A 17,718-nucleotide genomic window follows, 5' to 3' on the forward strand; every position below is an offset into this window, starting at 1 on the left:
GAGGACCTTGCGCTGAGATCTCGGGGTCCTCCTTGAAGAGTCTTACTCAAGTCCTTGATCCTGGGGCTGGGCTGGTGGGCTCTCCCTTGAAGATACAGGGCAGGGCTGGGAGGCCCACCCTCCCTCTTGGAGCTGGAATGGAATGAAGTTGTGGGCCCTTTCCCAGCCCTGCATTCCATTCTGGCTGGTCACAAAATGCCTGGCTTTCCGGCTGCTTAAACCTGTTCACCTGGCTCTGGGGCAATTCCCTCAGGCAAATCAGGCCTGGGCCTCTTGCTCTTCCTGGTTCCTTGGGACCAGGTCCACCACACCACGGGGCTTCTCCCCAGCCACTCAGGGGGCTGCCTGCTAGAAACAGAGGCACCAGGCTACAGCTCAGTGACTAGGCTTGAGTTGGGCTTTCTTCGGAGTCAGGTCACGGTAACAAGGACGGCTCTGCTCGTTTTCAACTTCTCAGACACTTTAATCCACATTCTCACCTCATCTTCCCGGCCGCCCAGGACAGAGACAGCGCCCCTCTTTGCCCACTGGACAGAAGAGGGGACAAAGGCAGGAAGGACATCATGGGAAGGAGGAGCCTGGCTTAGAGGTCTAGTCTCCTGTTGACCACCCCCAGCTCCAGCACTCCGTCCTCTCCCTGCCCCTGCACCCAGCGGCAGGGGTTGGGAGCTAAGCCCGCAGCTCAGCAGGGGTGTCTGGCTGCCGGCAGGGGTGAGTCACATGGAAGGCCTCCATGGCTAGGAGCGTCTTGTTGATGCGGCCGATGGTGGGGTAGGGAGTGAGGTCCACCTTGTACCTGTGGCAGAGAAACCCCCACCTAAGCCACGGCCTGCAGGGTCCAGGGAAGCATAGCGGCAGGGCTGGGGGAGGCCTTGGGCACAGGCCAGAGGTATAGGAAGGTGGCCTCAGCAGGGGAGCCTGATTCCCAGCGAGCTCTTTGGAAATGGGTAGGTCTTGTGCAGTAGCACCTGTCATTTTGGCCCTCTACTGATCCTGTTCTGAAAAGGAAACAATAAACCCAGGTGGTCAGGGATGACCCGGGCTCCTGGTGGCCGGCCCTGTGTGTGTCCGAGGACAGCTGTGCTGTAGGAAGCCAGTCACCAGGCCTTTCTTCTGAGGCTCCTCTGGGTGGCCTTGAACTGCCAACCCTTTGACTGCCGAGCATGGCGGCTGGCCGTTTGTACCACCTCAGCACTACTGTGTCCCAAGCCATGGCTATCTATTGAGGACCTATCGTGCCTAAGGCACAGAGCTCAAACCAAAACCAAAACCAAACTCATGGCCCTGGGGTCAAGCTGGCCCATAGCCGCCCCCTGTGGGTTTCAGAGATGGTAACTTTATGGGTGTAGAAAGCCCAGTCTTGCTCCCTCAGAGCTCGTGGTTTGCAACTGCCGGCCACGTGGATCTCAGCCCACGAGTAACCACTGCACCACCACGGCTCCCTCAGGCACAGTGCTAAGCATTTCTAAGCACAGATGGTCTCTGCACCTGTGTCGTGAGCTGCTTTGGGGATTAAGGGTGTCAGACATTTCCAGGGCCCCAGGCATACCCAGCACAGTCCTTCCACAGAGAGGGGCTCTCATTCCCCCTGGAAGGATGGATGAGGGAAAGAAGCGGAGCTTCTAGGCACAGACACGCCGGAAGGCAGGGGCTCTGGGGGTGGGGTGTCTGTCAGTGCACCACCTCCTCGGGCTTTGCTAGGCAGTGGGTGTGGCCTGGACTCAGTCTTCCAAATTGGAGTCCTCTGGACTCAAGTGGCTGGTGGATCTGGCACCTTGGCCAGTCTGGGAGGGGTGTGGGGGGTCCGAAGAGGGTGAGGGGGGGTTCTCCGCAAGAAATGCTCTCCGGGGCTGAGGTGGAGCCTGACTGGGAGGAGGCTGGGTGTTCTGAGTAGGGCGAATGGGGGGAACGGGCATGGAGGGTGGGACTTTCATTTACCTTTCAGCATTGGCCACTTGAGGTACCAGACACAGATCAGCCATGGAAACCTGAAGAAGGGGATAAGTCTGTCGGGATATACACCCCCAGACTATACCCCCAGGACCCACCTGCTGGCCTGAGGATGTCCACTGGGGACTTGAGGGGGCAACCTCTGACCTTCCAATCTAGCCCGGGCTTCTCCACCCCAGCCTTCCCCTCAGGGCTGAACTTTTCCCCAGGGAAGGCTGGCGTCTTGAGTGACCTGGGGGATGTTCCCGGGCTTGTTCAGAACGCTAACAGGTACGCTGGAAGAGAAAGCTAGGGCTGGGGGGTCCCTGGGGCCCAAACCAACCCAGGTTCATGGTCTCGGCCTATGAGAGTGTGGGGCCCTGGATCTCCGACTCTCTGGTAAGGGAGGGAGCATGGCCCGACTCCATTCCATTCTCAACATTTCCGAGACGAGATCTTCCGGTTTGAATACCTCCAGGAACAAGAAACTTAACTTTCTCTTCAGGCAGCTTTGCAGGAATGAGCCGAAGTGCCCCCCTCCCTACGAGCTCAGCTGTTTGCTCCTGGGAAGCCTCCTGGCCCTGGCTCCCTGCCTGACAGGCAGCTTCTCGGGAAGCTTTCTGAGCTGGGTCTGCCTCTGGGGCAGAGGGAGCTGGTTGGCTCTCAGCCCGAGGTCAGCATGGGGGTGGTGCGCTCACCTCATCTCCCACACAGAACTTTCCAGAGGTGCTCCTCAGGGTCTTCTCGAGAGCTGTGGGGAGACCACAGGGACCATCTGACTGTGGGTGCACCAAGGGGGAGACCAGCCTTGACCCCCACTGATATGAAAGATGTTGCCCTCGGAGTGGCAGGCTGGGCCACGCAGAGGCCAGGTGGGCTGAGGGGATGTGGCCGCCATGTGCAGAAATGACCGAGAGGGCAGAGATGAGGTTTCCTGGGGCTCTTCCGGCCCGGCCACCATTCCCTGCCCTCCGAGTGGCCAGCAGCAGCTTTCCCACGGATGGGCTCTGCCTTCATTTCCTGGAGGGGCAGTGAGGTGAGCCCGCCACCCACCGGAAGGCTGTGTTCCCAGAATGCCAGCATCTGAGGCCAGGCTTGACGGCCACCCAGCCCAGCGCCCACCGAGCCCTGGCCTGCCTCACCCAAGCCACAGTCAAGGCCGGGAGGGTGTTTCAGATGGCTGAACACACTGGGCGCGAGGGCCCATTTCTACCTCCATCAGAGCAGGTGGCAGAAATAAGAACTTACCATTAAAGCCCGAACTGATGGCCTTCTGGGCCCAGGCCAGCTGGTTCTCCTGGCCCACTTGCTTCAGGAGAGACAGGTTCTGTGCAGACCAAGGAAAATCGGTGATTGGTTTGGGTGGCCGGACTGGGCCTGCCCTCAGTGGAGCCCCGCTGGGGAGCCTGGTTTCCGTCTGCCTGTGGCCCTGCACTTACACCCCGGACTCCATGAGCCCCTTCCTCTCACCAGGACCCTGAGGCTGGAGGGAGGCAGCGGTCTCTGCAGTCACCTTCTAGGCTGCTGCTGGCCTTTCTCTTGAAAGCCACCTGAATGGGGAGACCATGCAAGGGCAGGGGCAGGTGTGGCCACCCCCAAAGTCTATCTCCCTTGTGCCCTCAGGTGGTCCCTAAAGAGGAGAGGGGCTGTGGTGCAGGTGGGGCAGAAGGGAAGGCAGCTGGGACTGGCTTCCGGGAGCTTTGCAGGCCTGGAGCGGTTTCTCTCTGGGCTGCAGCTCCTTCATCTGTCAAATGGGCTCCTTGATCACAAAAACGGCATGCCAGGGGCTGGGAGGCACGGGTACCCAGTTGTGACTACTTCTCTGGGGCTAGTTCCAAAGTCCTAAGCCAGGGGTTAGCGCAGGGGAATTGTTTTAATACTACCTTCTTGTCTTTTACTGGGGCAAACTTTGCCCCACACAAAACCTTAGCAATCTCTACTCAAGGCTCTGGGCCTGAGCCTGCTCAGCCTCTCCCCGGCCCCCTGGCCCTTTCTGCACACAGGCTACCTCTCGACCCGGCCTTGGGAACCTCCTCTTTCCTGGAAGCAGGTGGGCCCTGAAATGGGTGATTTCTGGCTCCTACCACTCTCTGCCATGCGACCTGGTCTTCCTGTCACCACCCCCAGTCCAGAGCTGGAGCACCCTGTGGGCCAGCCTCAGGCCACCGCGTGGGAGTGTCTGCAGGGACAGTCAGTGTGCGAGGATGCAGGGAACCCACGCCATACCTGCAGCGGCTGGATGCCACTGGCAATGAGCTCCGAAATCATGCGGACGGTGGCTCTCTTCTTGGGGTCCTGCGGCAGGAGTCGGGGGGTGGGCCGGGTCTCCTCCAGGTACTCGATGATGGCCAGCTGTGCACGGTGGGGCGGGGGTGAGGCGAGGCAAGGAGAAGCCCCCCCCCCTCATCCCAGCGGCCTCTCCCATGTCCCCTCTGCAGTTGGCGCCCTGTGAAACCAAGAGCCTCCTTGGGGTGGGGGGCATTCATTCTGGGCTCTTGTTCTGCAAAACTTGGATCCCCACCTGCCTGACTCTTATTTCACCACTTCCCAGAGCAATCTTCTCCATGTGCCCGTGTCCCAGCCCCGCACAGGCAAGGAAGCAGGGCAGACGCTCCGGCTCCTCCAGGGCCGGACTCACCGACTGGCTGATGGTGATGCCATCGATCTTCATGGCTGGCACCTGTTTCATGGGATTGAGTGCCTGGAATTCTTCAGAAAACTGCGGAGATAAGGCTGTTGGGCTGAGTGGCTGGGCCCGAATTGGCTAGGGGAGAATCGGGCAGCAGAAGACCCCAGGTCTGTACCCCCCACCCCTTTCCCAGGGGAGGACCCTGGCTGCAGGGCCCAGGAGCTCCCAGGGGGTGCCTATACCCCAGCCTCCCACTGCTCCTGAGCTCCGGGCTTCATTCCAGCAGCCTGGTGGCTGCTTTTCTCTGCTCCAGTGTGGCCCCACCCCTCCCGAGTCAGGCAGTACGTGGAGACTGGCTGTGGCTGGGACATGAGCTTCCCTCCACAGGGAGCCTCAGCGTGTAGGCTCTTCTTTGGGTAGAAGTCTGTGCTCCCTGTCCGACCCCGTTTCCACATCTGGGTCCCCGGGCAGCCTCCGTACCTGCTGACCCCCATCCTTTACCAGGTTGATGGGCACCGTCTCGTAGTCAATGCCTTTCAAGGCCAGGGCTAGGGAGGCCACAGACAGCAGAGTCAGGGAGAGCCCTTCCTGGAGGGCGTGGGGCTGCAGAGGGGGCTCCAGTGGGCCTCTTCCCTTCTCTTGCTCTCCTCAAAGGTCCAAGATGCCCAGCTGAACACTAAGGACTCTCTCTGTCCCCTCAATGGGACCCCCATGTCCCATGCCGTGTGTGGTGTTGCAAAGACGTGCTTGGCCCCAGCGACCTGGCCCCTGTGGGGGTGTGGCTCACCCAGCCCAGCCCAGGGGGCTTCAGGAGTCTCACTGGTGGGAGGCCTGCAGATGATGTTGTTTGTGGGACAAGTCACACAGCACACACCAGCAGGAGCTTTTTCCGTTTAGAATCTCCTTCCAGCCCCCCCTTTCTGACAGCTCTGTCCTCGGACTAACAGATCCAGAGCAGGGCACTGGGGCTTGGGGCGTCTGGGAGCATTTGCTGGGACTCTTAGGGCAGTGGCTCTCCACCTTCCTCATGCCGTGACCTTTCATAGAGTTCCTCATGTGGTGGTGACCCCCAACCATAAAATCATTTTCCTTGCTACTTCATCACTGTCATTTTGCTCCTGCGATGAATCGGGCGACCCCTGTGAAAGGGTCAGTTGACCCCCAAAGGGTGGAGACCCACAGGTTGAGAACCGCTGCTGTAGGGGTTTTCCTCTGGGGACAGGAGGCCGGTGGATTTGTTTGGGCCGACCTTATGACTGCGTGCTTGTGTGCTCAAAGTGCCAGGGTCCCCAGGGCAGGGCAAAGCCAGGGCAGGCCGGCAAGAGGGCAGCTGGTAGAGAAAAGCTGGGAAGGGTTCACCGCCTCCTTGGCTCCGGGAAGAGGCCAGTGCCCCAGCCCTGGAGGCTGCTCACAGCTTGGGGTGGGGGTGGGGGGTGTCTCCCTGGGGCATTTCCCCGGCACTTTGATCCCCTTCCCTAATGGACCCCAGTACGTAAGGAATAGTTTTAGAGCAAGGGATCGTAGGAGATGCCTTGGCCACTAGGGCCAGAATTGGAGGGCCAGGTTCTAAGCTCTACCAAAGTCACTAGCTAACCATATAGCCTTGGGCAAAGAGCTTAGAGAGACTCTGTGCCTCGGTTTCCCTGTGACAGGCAGTACCATGTACAGACAGGGACTCTGGGCCCAGATGACACAAGTTCCGGTTTCAGAAAACTGCATGATCTCGGGCCAGTGGCTTAACCTCCCTGTCCCCCACCCCACCCCCCGCCGCTCCCCCATCGGGAGCTGCTGTGGTGGTGACTGACCTTCACCCAGGGCTGTGTGGAGCTGAGGGAAGGGAATAGACTCAGAATGAGGCCGAGGGCCCTCGTTCTGGATTCCCACAAACCTCCGGGGCTGAAACCTGTCCTGTTTACTTTGTCCAAGGAAGGTAAGACTGGCCGGGGGCAGCTGTTCCCCTGCCAGTTTCCAGGGGCATGGGGGATTGGGAGGTTCCTTTACCCTTGGTTGCTGAGGGGCTTTGGAGAGCGGCATGGGGGCAGGAAGCTCAGCCTTGTGGCTCTTTGCTGAACTTCCTGTGTGTGTGGCAGGGGGGGCGGGCATGCAGGGATGGGCAGCCAGGAGACCAAGCGTGCTGGTTGCCCAGGCAAAGCCTGCCTGCCTGGCACCTGGTTAGTCGCAGGCCAGTTCCCAGTTCCTCTATGGGCCCCTCCTCCCTCACGGGACCCACCCGGGTGCTCCCAGTCAGGGAGGCACAGCTCTTACCAATTCGAACTCTCCAGGAACATGAGCTTCGGAAATAGGAGTAGAGTACAGGCTGAGGAGAGAGGAGAGGGGTGCTCGGTGGGTTCCCGGCCTCAGGAGCCCACTGGAGAGGGGCCACCAGCCCCCATCAAGGTGGTCCCAGCCACCACTGCTGTTTTCCATGTCGCCGGAGCAACTCTGGGCCAGTGGCCACGTGCAAGGCCCCTTGCCTTCCCACTGAGCCAGCATGCGTTCCGGAGGTTGGAGAGACTGCGCCGTGCCCCCAGCCCCCGCCCCAGGGGGCAACCAGCCTGGGGGTGCCTTCTATACCTTGCTGGACTCAGCCATTGTGCCCTGTGACCCTGGCGTTCCCAGGAACTGTCTCACAGTACAGTGGGGCAGAGGGAGGAACTATGAAGGGGTGGGTCCCCTGAGCCAATGGGGAAGCTGACAGCTGGGGAACTTTGACTCTGGTCAGAAAGAGCACAGCTTTCCAACTTTTGGGAACACTTATGCAAATAACACCCAACTTCCTAAAGGAGCCAGGTTTGGCATCCCAAGCAGACGGTGAGCCCAGTTTTGAGGCAGTAGGGTGCACGCTGCAGTGGGCTGGGAGCTGGCACACCTGGGCTCTGGAACCGGTTCAATGTGACCTTGAACACATCCCTTCCCTTCTCTGGTCAACGTTCTTGTCTATTAAACGAGAGGTTGTCCTGACGGGACAGCTGAGTCCTTCCAGTAGTGGCAGGAGAACCAGGGACCAGGCTTTGCTGACCATCTCCTTCAAGCTCCTGCACCCTCTTTCCCCCAGGTCCCCCCACAGTTACATCATTGCAACCAATGACAAGCTACCAGCCCATCATGACCCTATCCGGCCCTCACATATTTTAAAAAACATTTCAGTGAGTTGCCAACATTTCAAAACCAGGGTGTTTCCTATATGATTTTTGTTGTTTATCTTTGCTTTAAAGATCCAGACACAGAGGACGTGGTTCCTGATAGCAATGATTGGAGCTGATTTGTGGCACGCCCTTTTGGATCTGCCCTGGTTCTAACCTGGCTCACTTCCCTCACTTTTGCCCAATCCAGGCCCCTGGCAGAAGTTGCGTTTCAAGCAACTTAAGTTAATTTCCTAGGCACTTGTGTGATCAGCTGTCTGTGATGGACCATTTGTTTATGGGCTTGTAATTACCACCAAATGATTGGGTGGAGCTATGCAAATTAAGTTACTTGAGGCACCAAGGGGATTGGACAGTTTGCCAACCATGCAAATAGGGCGCATGGCACCTTTTTAGTGGCAGAACCATACAAATGTGTATAGAACCACAGTGAAGGAATTGGCTGGTTTTGTCATCCTACAGGATTATAATGGGCTATCACAGAGGCGAAGATGCCACTACCATCAAGGATAGATGGGAGCAGTGTGTCCTTCGGACCCATGTCCCTGTGCTAAGAACCTCTAAGGCCCAGGAGACAGACAGAGTAGTAACACCAGAGTAAGTGCAAGATGGTAAGCAGTGGTAGCAGAAATGGCAGCCAAATCTGAGGCTGGTGCCAGTTGGAGTGGCAGGCTTTTCAGTCCATGGAGTGAGAGCTGAGAGCCTATGAGCAGGAGGCTTCCTGACAGAGTGGATACCCCCAAGTCCTTAGTGTAGTAGCTAAAGAACTTTGGCCCAAGCAGAGTGGAGGCTGTGTTGTAGAGCTGAGAGGCCAGGGGCCACCAAGAAGTTGTCTTGACCAAAGAACTGTATCCCAAGTTGTTCCTGATCTTGAGTTGTAACCTGTTACTTCCCTGATAAACCCTGTAATAATACTGTCTTGGAACTCTGTGTAACCACTGTAATAAATTATTGACTCTAGAGAAGAAGTAAGGCAGCTGGTGTCAGAATTGATAAAAATGTTGGAGGGTGGAGCTATGTTTAACTTCTACCGCCCTGGGAATCAGGCTTGGGCTGATTCGGATGACTCGTGAAGTTGGACAAGGTGGTCTGATGCTGTAACCACACCGTTTTTTACATCTGGCCACTTTTAAAAAACACGTCAGCATTTCAAAGTAGGACCAAGGGCAGAGCCACCATGATTGTAGCTGTTGTACGCTGTAGTCTCATAGCAACCCCATGCAACAGAGTAGCGGGGCCCCAAAGGGCCTTCTGTGTTAAATTGTTCAAAACAAATTGCTAAATTAAATTGGTCAAATATCCATCTCATCAGCACCCCTGGAAGAGAATGATTTCCTAATTCTGATTACGCTGCCAGATCTTATTTTTTAAACTGTGTGACATTTGAGAAGGAAACCAAATATCCCACTTGGAAACTGCTGACTAGAGTAACTTTATAGGACAGAGTAGAACTGCCCCACGGAGTTTTCAAGGCTGCAGCCCTTGTAGCAGACACACATTGTTCATCCAAGCAGTAAGGATCAAGAGTGGCTGTTAAGTGGGTTCAAACCGCTAACTTTTTGGTTAACAGTTGGGCTAAACCAGTGTCACCAAGACTCCTGTACAGTATTTGTGGGAGCCGACTCAACAGCAGGTGGGTTAGCAACTCAACTCCTAAAGTGAGGCCACATCCCATCCTCCCCCCTGTAACGACGACGGTGTCTACGCTTCAGGGCAAAAAGAATCTGGGGCGTTTATTCGGCTTGTGAATTCCAGGGTCTTAACTCCAGTGATTTGAAAGGGATTGAAAGGGAGCTGAGGGCGGCCCCAGGAGAGAACCTGCTTGCTTACCGTGGGGAAGGCCAAGTGATTGTGATACGTCACTGCCTTCCCTATCCCCTCTAGGGCTCCTCGCTTAGAAAGCAATCTACTGACACGGAGTGCATTTCAACTTAATCCTTTAATAGGATCTGTCGGGCTGACAGGCTGGGAGAGGAGCACCCAGAGCTGTGCGGGAGAGAAAAGGGCAGCGTCTGGGGGCCCAGCTAGAGATGAGGGGAAAACAGAAGGTACAAGGACATTAGCCTGCCCAGCAGGATCGTTCCAGAACATCCTGCCCTCTCCAAGTTCCACCTTGCACGGGGCTCACAACCCAAGGCAGCCAGTGCGCAGGCGCAGGCGCAGAGCGTGACCTGCGTAGCGCGCTGCATGCTGGGAGCTGTAGTCAGAGCTCTGGACTGGAGGAGCTGCTCACTTTTGAAACCCGCCGTCCCCCCAGCCCCCGAGTTCTTGGAGACCCCGCGGATGCGCGGCACAGACCTTCCCGGCTTGCATCTCGCACGTCTAAAGGCTCCCGGTACCAGGGCTAGAAACGTCGTGCCTGGAAGTCGCTGCGCTGGGCCCCCGGGAAGAACCTCGGCTCGCTTCGCGGTAAAGAGCAGGGTTGGGCTAGAATGACCGTACCTCGCTCTCCCGGCTCGCCCCGAACGGCCGCCACGCCCCCAGCCCCGGCACTGTTGGGAAGTGCAGTTCCTTGAGCCCATCTCCCCTCCCGTCATGCTCTGCGCCACTAGCCGCCTGTTAGCGGCCCCGGCGGGGACCACGCCGCCCGCCCAGCCCAGAGCCCGGGGCCCGGCGCTCCGCTGCCGGCGGCGGGAACTACACTTCCCGAGCTACCCCGCGCTGCCCTCCTGCGACTTCTTGGCGGGCCGGCTGGGGAGGCCGAGCCTGCCGCCGGGCCGCAGGGTGATCCTGAGGAGGGCAAGGATGACGCCCGCCATGGACGGAGGCCCGCCCGGGTCCGAGCTGCGCGCCCGACGCGGTCGCTGTGGGACCCAGCCTGCGAGGGCCGTGGTCGCCAAGGACGCAGCGCAGAGTCCCAAACGGCCTGCGCAGGGCTCGCGGCGCCTCGAGGCAGCCGGCGGGTGGGCTGTGCTGGCCCTGGTGACACTGCTGTCCTTCGCCACCCGATTCCACCGTCTGGACGAGCCACCGCACATCTGGTGAGTGTGGGGCGGACCTTGGCGGGGACCATGGCAACCGGGAGGGAGGGACGCCACCCTCTGATTGGCCTGGACCGGGGAGGAGGCGGGGCAGGACCGAGGAGTTTGGGGCGGGGCCTGCAGTGGAGGGTAAACTGAGGTTGCAGGACTCCCTTTCGTTCTGGGTGGGTGGCGGCGACCCTGGAGCTGGGGGAAGCCGTCAGCGCTCACGTCTTTCAGGTTGTGCTGGAGGGCCTCTCCTGCCACTCAGACCATTGTGGTTTTCCGAACAGCTGCTCTGAACTTTACACTCCTTGGAAATTCTTAATACAGAATTTACCAAAGCCCGAGTTCTTAGCCTTCAGGCTTTCCAGGCGTCAGCAGAGGGGGACATTCCCAGCGGAGTGGCTTCCTCTCGGGAGCAGAGAGAGTAGTGTCCAGGGGCGGTGACGACGGTTTTAGAAGGTGGGGGCAGCAGTGTCCATGTTTGGCAGCCCTGGTGGTGCTGTCCTGTAAGCTGCTAACTACAAGGTCGGTGGTTTGAATCTACTAATCACTTCCTTGGAGAAAGATGAGGCTGGTAGGGTTGCAGCCTCGGAAAACTCAGTATAGGATTCAACTCCATCACTGTGGGTTTTGGATTACCTTGGTAGCCTTAGTTCAAGTCCATCCACATGTGCATGAGCGCTATCTGTTTTCCTAGTGAAGTGGTTGCCAGCAACAGCTGGAAGTCACCTGCTACTGTTTGGGCCAAGGAGCCAAAAGAGGCAAACAAAAAAAGCCAAACAACTTACTTCCCTGAGTTGATTCTGATTCCTTGCTACCCATAGGGCAGCTGTTCCTGTGGGTTTCCGAAGCTGCTCATCTTTACAGGAGCAGGCAGCCTCATCTTTCACCTTCAGGGCAGCTGGTGGGTTCAAACAGCTGACCTCGAGGTTAGCAGCTCAGTGCATAGCGTACTCTGCTACCAGGGTGTGCATTGTAACGGATTCCCCAGGACTGGGCATGGCTTTGTTGTGCTGTGTAGAGGCTGACTCTGGGCAGTCAGCAATGAACACCAGGACTGACCCAAGCACAGGCATCAGAACAGCATGTTCTAACGTGAATGCTACCGCCCCTTGTGGGGAATTGGAGTGAAGTGGGTGGGGAGCTTTGTTCTGGATGATAGGCTATAGGACAAACATTTTTAATCGCCAGGGGGCTCTGAGTAGTTTTTTCTTTTCTGAAAAGGGGGCAGTAGGGCAGACCGGTTTAAGATCCTGTGAGTTAGAGGCCCCCTTGAACCATGGTTCTGCTTTAGGCGTTGCAGTGGAAGGCAGTTCCCTCCAGCAGGGAGCTGCCACTTCAGGCCAAAGCAAGATGCTTCTAGCACCAGGATGGTTGCCCCTTGAACGCTGCATTTCCACCTGACTGATATCCCCCAGAGGCTTCTTGTTGCCTGTGGAATGTAACTGGACCAGCTCCAAAGTGGGAATAGCAGGCCAGCACACCCCAAGGCCTTCATGGCTCTGGGACTCACTTTCAACAAAAACCGAATAGCAGGGTCATCTTACCCACTGCTGCCGCGTGGAGTCGACTCAGAGTGACACTGTAAGACAGAACTTCCCCGTAGGTTTCCCAAGGCTGTCATCTTATGGAAGCAGATTCCCCTGCAGAGTAGCTGGTGGCTCCTATCCGTGGATTTGTCAGTTAGCAGCCAAGCACTTTAGCCGCTGCATCACCAGACTCTCTCCAAAACCAAAGACCCAATTCACAGTGACCCTTCAAGACAGTAGAACTGCTCCCTAGGGCGTCCAAGGCCATCAGCCTTTACAGAGCAGCTAGGAGGTTCAAACTGCCCCTCTTTCACTCAGCAGCCCAGCACTTGCTGCGTTTTTAAAAGCAGTGTGCTTGGTACCTGGGTCAAGCAGGTGGCGCCGTTATCCCGAGGAATGGCCTCCGTGCTGCTGCTAAGGGCAACCTCCAGGCCCTTGTGATTTCCCTTTCTCTTGCTGGGATTTTGATAGTTTCACTGGACCACCTGGAGGAATAGCAATGGGAGCAGCCTCTTTACAAGCAGCTGACTCTGAATGATAATCCTCTCTGGCACTTGGGGTCTCAATCAATTATACAGTAGTCACAACAGGTCGTTGACATGGCCTCAAGATCACTGTAGCTTCCTTTCCCCACTGGTACAAACCCTGCCAGTTAAATTTGGGTGCCGCTCTCCCCCCCCCCCGACCCCCCCAGACAAACCACACCACACCACACCACACCACACCACACCACACCACACCACAACACACACACACACACACACACACACACACTTACTTGAGCCATGGGGTCTAGCAGGTGTGCTTCAGGTAGGCTAGTTTTCCCCGCCATCCCCTCATTAGCTGGGCACCACTTCCTCCCCCGGGCATTTGCTTGTTTCTGACCAGTGCCCTGGACTCGGTGCTTTTCTTTCCAGCCCTGCATATGCTGCGGGGGCTCATCCTGCTGCCATCGGCACCTTAGGTCATCCTGCGCCTCAGAAATTCCAGGACGGGTAGGGTGGAGAGCCATGGGTCCAGGCCCTGCTCTCTGGAGCTTCCCAGCGTACTAGGAGGGCATGTAGGCCTCTTTGGGCACAGAGAGACCTGAGTCCCACCTTTAATCATCTTACTTCTTCTTAGGGCAGCAGGGCTGTGGTGGAGGGGGGCCTTGGGACATGGTGGGTGGGAGAGGCTGACTCTGTCAGAAAGCACAGCCCCATGATTGGTTTGTTATGGCCGAGAATGTGCCCAGCAAAACCTTCACACCTGTTCCACCATTTCTATGTACATTCAGGGCCACTGATTCCGTTCTTCAGGTTGGGCGGTCATACTCTGCCTTCCTGTTCTGAGCCACTCCGTCCCCAGAAGCATAAACTTAAGAACTCTGTCTAATCGTTCTAGTTGAGAGCAAGACACTTTTGACTGGAGTCTTGTGGGCAGCTGCGCGGAACTTACTCAGACTTCCGTCTGCCCTGAGTGCTGGGTTGAACAGTCGGGCCTTCCTGATGGCTGCCCCCCTTCCCTCCCGGGTTTAAGCTTGGCACACTCCCTGATGCCATAGCAGTGGTGCCTTTGGCCGGGCTGCCCTGCTGGCTGCCGCACTGTCGTGATTTCACCCTTCCCTCCTGCCACCAGACGAGCGGGCACAGTCACTGAGGCAGCAGGCTGCTCAGTCTCACGGCCTCTTCCCAGGCCCTTGCCCACTACTGGATGCCAGGGAATTCTCTTGATTCCCTAGCCCAGCCCATTGGGACTCTGCTCTATTCTCTTACACAGAGTCAGGTTTCTCAGCATCCCGTACTTGTCACCCAGGCTGCCAGGATCTGGGCATCACTTCGCCCCACTCGCAAAGCTAGTAAGGTCGTCTGTTTCCGCCATGCTGCCAGGAGATAGGAGATTCCTGGATCAGAGACAAAGGGCTTCCGGGTTTTTCTCAAGGCCCCACAAGAGGGTAAACATCAGAATGTTGGCATCAGCTCTTGTCCCCAAAGCCCCATAGGATGTAGGGGCCCAGGCGGAGGCCTGCACATGCCATGGTGGGTCACATCCCAGACAAGGACCCTTTGGGTCCTTAAGCTTGGGGACTCTGCGGTTGGATGGCAATCAGTAAGTAACTACGCAAGCTTGTTCTTGGTCCCAGAGTGGGGAGATACTGCCTCTTCCTACAGATCTCACTCTGATAAAAGGTCGGAGGTCAGAGCTTGCATTCTTGTCACCCCCAGCAAGACACCAGAAGCAGGAGAGACCTGAGGCAGTCTTCCACCCAGCACACACAGCCAGGAGGCGATGGAAATGCTAGCACCCATTGTTTCTTGGGGAAATTCTAAAGTAAAAATGCTATGGTTCTTTGTCAGTATGTTTCCAAGCCACATTCAAAATGAGCCAGAATTATTGGGACCCTGTAAAAGATGGCCAGCCATTCCGTGATGCTTACTGTCCCAGTACAATCACTGAAGACAAAATGGGCATATAAGCCAATGTGGTGAAGAAAACTAGTGGTGCCTGGCTGTTATATGATATAATGCCTGGGGTCTTAAAGGCTTGAACTTAAACAAGCGGCTATCTAGCAGGGAAGAAACAAAGCCCACATGGAAGAAGCACACCAACCTGTGTGATCACAAGGTATCAATAGAATCAGGTATCAGGCATCAGAAGACCCAAAACAATCAACTCTTTCAATGTGAACGAGAGGGTTCGGAATAGAGACCCAAAGCCCATCTGTGCATCCCATCTGTACAAAGCCCAATTGGACATCTCACAGAAGGGTCACAAGGAAGGGATGAACCAGCCAGGGTGCGGTATAGCACTGACGAAACACACAATATTCCTCTAGTTCTTTAATACTTCCTTACCCCCACTATCATGACCCCAGTTCTATCTTACAAATCTGGCTAGATCCAAGCATGTAGTATGCTGGTATGGATAAGAGCTTGCAACACATAGAGTCCTCGACAGATAAACCCCTCAGGACCATTTATGAGAGTAGTGATCCCATGAGGGTAGGGGGAAGGTGGGGACAGAAGGTGGAGAAAGGGGCACTGATCACATGATCGATCAACATGCATCCCCCTCCCCAGCCCTGGGGAATGAACAACAGAAATGAGGGGTGAAGGGAGACAGTGGATGGTGTAAAATATGAAAATAAAAATAAATTGTAAATTATCTAGGGTTCACGAGGGTGGGGGGGGGGAAGAGCTCAAGTAGAAAGAACATGTTTTGGAAACGATGGTGGCAACATATGTACAAATGTGAATGGGCCAACATGTGAGGTCCCTGGCAGTCTCCAGTCTCACCCAGGCGGGGAGGTTACCTGAGTGGGCTGCACTCAGCCTGGGGAGGACGCGGGGTAGAGACTGCCATCCCTTCACTGTCAGCACCCGGCCTAGCTCTGTGCTACTCTCCTGGGCTCACCATGAGCTGGAAGGAACTTGATGACAGCAATTAATAGCAGGTGTGCCCCAAGAGGTAGGTGGTTTTGTGGGACAACAGGATTTCAAATTGCATTTAAAAGCTTAGCTTGTCAGCTTTAAAAAACAGTTTATTTGCATATAATTCACACATCATACAATTCAATGGTTCAATCATCCTGTCAGCTTTTTAACTTACAAAATAACTTACTTAACTGGGATATGTTTTAGACATGCTACGGATTGAACAAGAAAGCCTTCCATCGTTATGGGGCGTGTTGAGTCGGTTGTGACTTGGAGCGATCCAGTCCTCCTGTGCCATCGCCCAGTCACTGCTCTGCTCGGCCCCATTGTGACAGCCACTGTGTCAGTCCATCACCTTGAGGCTCTTCCTTTTTTTCCAGTGATGCTACTTTACCAAACATGATGTCCTTCTCCCGTTATGTGAGACAAAGTCCCACCAGCCCTCCTTCCAGGGCACATTCTTTTTTATATGAGGGGGTACCCCCACAAAGCAGATGCGATGTGAGGGGGATAGTGCATCTGGAGTTCGTTCTACCAGGTTAGACTGTTAATCAAGCTTTCTCTTTAGAGGTTCTGAAGCTCTAGGGTAACTGTGTGACCTAAAAGGCCTGATTGGTAGTTGGGGTGGGGGCGGGGGGCTGGTTGTCCCACCAAGACAATGCACCTGCTCACGCAGCCATTTCAGTGCACCAGTTTTGGGCAAAACCCAGCATGCCTCTCTTGCCCCAGGCCCCTTACTCACCTGACCTCACACCGTGAGACTTCCTTTTGTTTCCACAAGTGAAGAGGGACATGAAAGGACAGGAATTTGACGACATAGAGAAGAGGGGAAGGGAAAAATGAGGATGGTGCTGTCAGCCATCCACACAGATGAGTTTGAAAAATGATTCTAAGAATGGAATCTCAGATTTGACAAATGTATTCAGTGTAATGGAGAGTGCTTTGAAGGTAATATGATAGGTTTGTAAAAATATTTTACATTAAAAAAATTTTAATGCATAGCTTTGAAAAATTACTCCATTTTTTTAGGTACCTCCTCTTATACTGCTTGATTGACTAAGGCCTACTGGCTAAGCATCGGACTGCTCACTGCTAGGGTCTGGGGGCTACACCACCCAGCTGCTCTGTGGGAGAGCGATGAGGCTGTCGGCCCCCATAGTTACTGTCTCGGGCCACTGTCAGCCCGAATTGACATGATGGCAGGGCTGAGTTTGAATTAAAGTCAGTGAGATTAAAGTCAGTAGGATAATCATCACAAAGTTGAGGAGCAGAAGCAAACTTCTGTGACAGTCATAGTTTACAGCCTTCTTAGGGCCCGTGGCTCAGTGATGCAGCCAGGTAGCTCCCAATATGGAGCACGATCTTAGAGTCAAAGGAGGCAGAATTGGAAGGAACATCTGCATACTTTTCTGGATACAGGAGAGCTCATTACCTTTGCAAAGAGATAGAAACTCCATATGCAGGAGAATATAGATTTTGGTAAAATGTGCTAAACTTTCCTAGCGAGGTGAAGAGTAGTAAGCAGCTCCGTGTATTGCTTCCTCGAGTCTCTCGTGTTAAAAACTTTTTCTTTTTGAAGCCGGATTTTCTCATTAATTGCATGAAAAACACAGTCTGGTTTTTAACCATGCTCAATCATGGCTACTTGAGTGTTTGGATCAATTAAAAACGCCCGTTTCTTTCTCTGTTTTTCCTTTAGTTGGGACGAGACTCACTTTGGAAAAATGGGCAGTTACTACATCAACGGCACCTTTTTCTTTGATGTGCACCCCCCTCTGGGAAAGGTGAGCAGTGAGTCTGGAGGCAGCAGCTCGGCGCCCCAGCCCCGGGCTGTGCACTGGGGACACGCCTCAGCTTTGAGTGGAATCCTCGGGCTTGGAGAACTGTTTCTCCAAGTGTGGTCCAAACCAACTACTTTTATGGAAAATCTGTGGTATTTTTAGGGACCCTCTGGATTCAGAACTGGAGAGAGGATAAGCAAAATGTGATTTATTTTGTCCAGAACCTCAAAACCTACCGCCGTCCAGTCAGTTCTCACCCATAGTGGCCCTGGAGGGACGAAACCCACTGCCACTTGGTTTGGTCAGCCGCTGAGTGTTCTGCCCACTG

At 55.4% G+C, this 17,718-nt stretch overlaps 2 protein-coding genes across 5 annotated transcripts in view; one reads left to right on the plus strand and one right to left on the minus strand.

Moving 5' to 3' along the window:
• Positions 1–351: 351 nt before the first annotated feature.
• GSTZ1 (glutathione S-transferase zeta 1) lies at positions 352–10,173 on the minus strand. 3 transcript variants are annotated; one of them, XM_075530624.1, is made up of 9 exons: positions 10,000–10,173; positions 6,824–6,875; positions 5,039–5,106; positions 4,568–4,609; positions 4,156–4,281; positions 3,178–3,256; positions 2,628–2,680; positions 1,939–1,988; positions 352–796 (listed from the first exon to the last, which is right to left on the minus strand). In XM_075530624.1, the coding sequence occupies exons 1-9, from the start codon at positions 10,012–10,014 to the stop codon at positions 670–672; spliced, it is 612 nt and encodes a 203-aa protein (XP_075386739.1). In that variant the 5' UTR covers positions 10,015–10,173; the 3' UTR covers positions 352–669. The 3 variants fall into 3 exon arrangements, with proteins under 3 accessions (XP_075386739.1, XP_075386737.1, XP_075386738.1); XM_075530622.1 differs by having other exon boundaries at positions 353–796; positions 4,568–4,693; XM_075530623.1 differs by having other exon boundaries at positions 366–796; positions 4,568–4,648; positions 10,000–10,170.
• The window catches only part of POMT2 (protein O-mannosyltransferase 2), a 42,284-nt gene continuing 34,480 nt past the window's right edge, over positions 9,915–17,718 (plus strand). For both annotated transcript variants that reach the window (XR_012779666.1, XM_075530621.1), the window contains exons 1-2: positions 9,915–10,682; positions 17,309–17,393. Coding sequence is in view for 1 of the 2 variants with exons in the window: in XM_075530621.1 (XP_075386736.1) it covers positions 10,237–10,682; positions 17,309–17,393 (531 nt within the window). In the remaining variant the exon portion in view is untranslated. The remainder of the gene's footprint in view (positions 10,683–17,308; positions 17,394–17,718) is intronic.

This window comes from Tenrec ecaudatus, chromosome 14 (assembly GCF_050624435.1).
Source record: "Tenrec ecaudatus isolate mTenEca1 chromosome 14, mTenEca1.hap1, whole genome shotgun sequence".
NCBI lineage: Eukaryota > Metazoa > Chordata > Mammalia > Afrosoricida > Tenrecidae > Tenrec > Tenrec ecaudatus.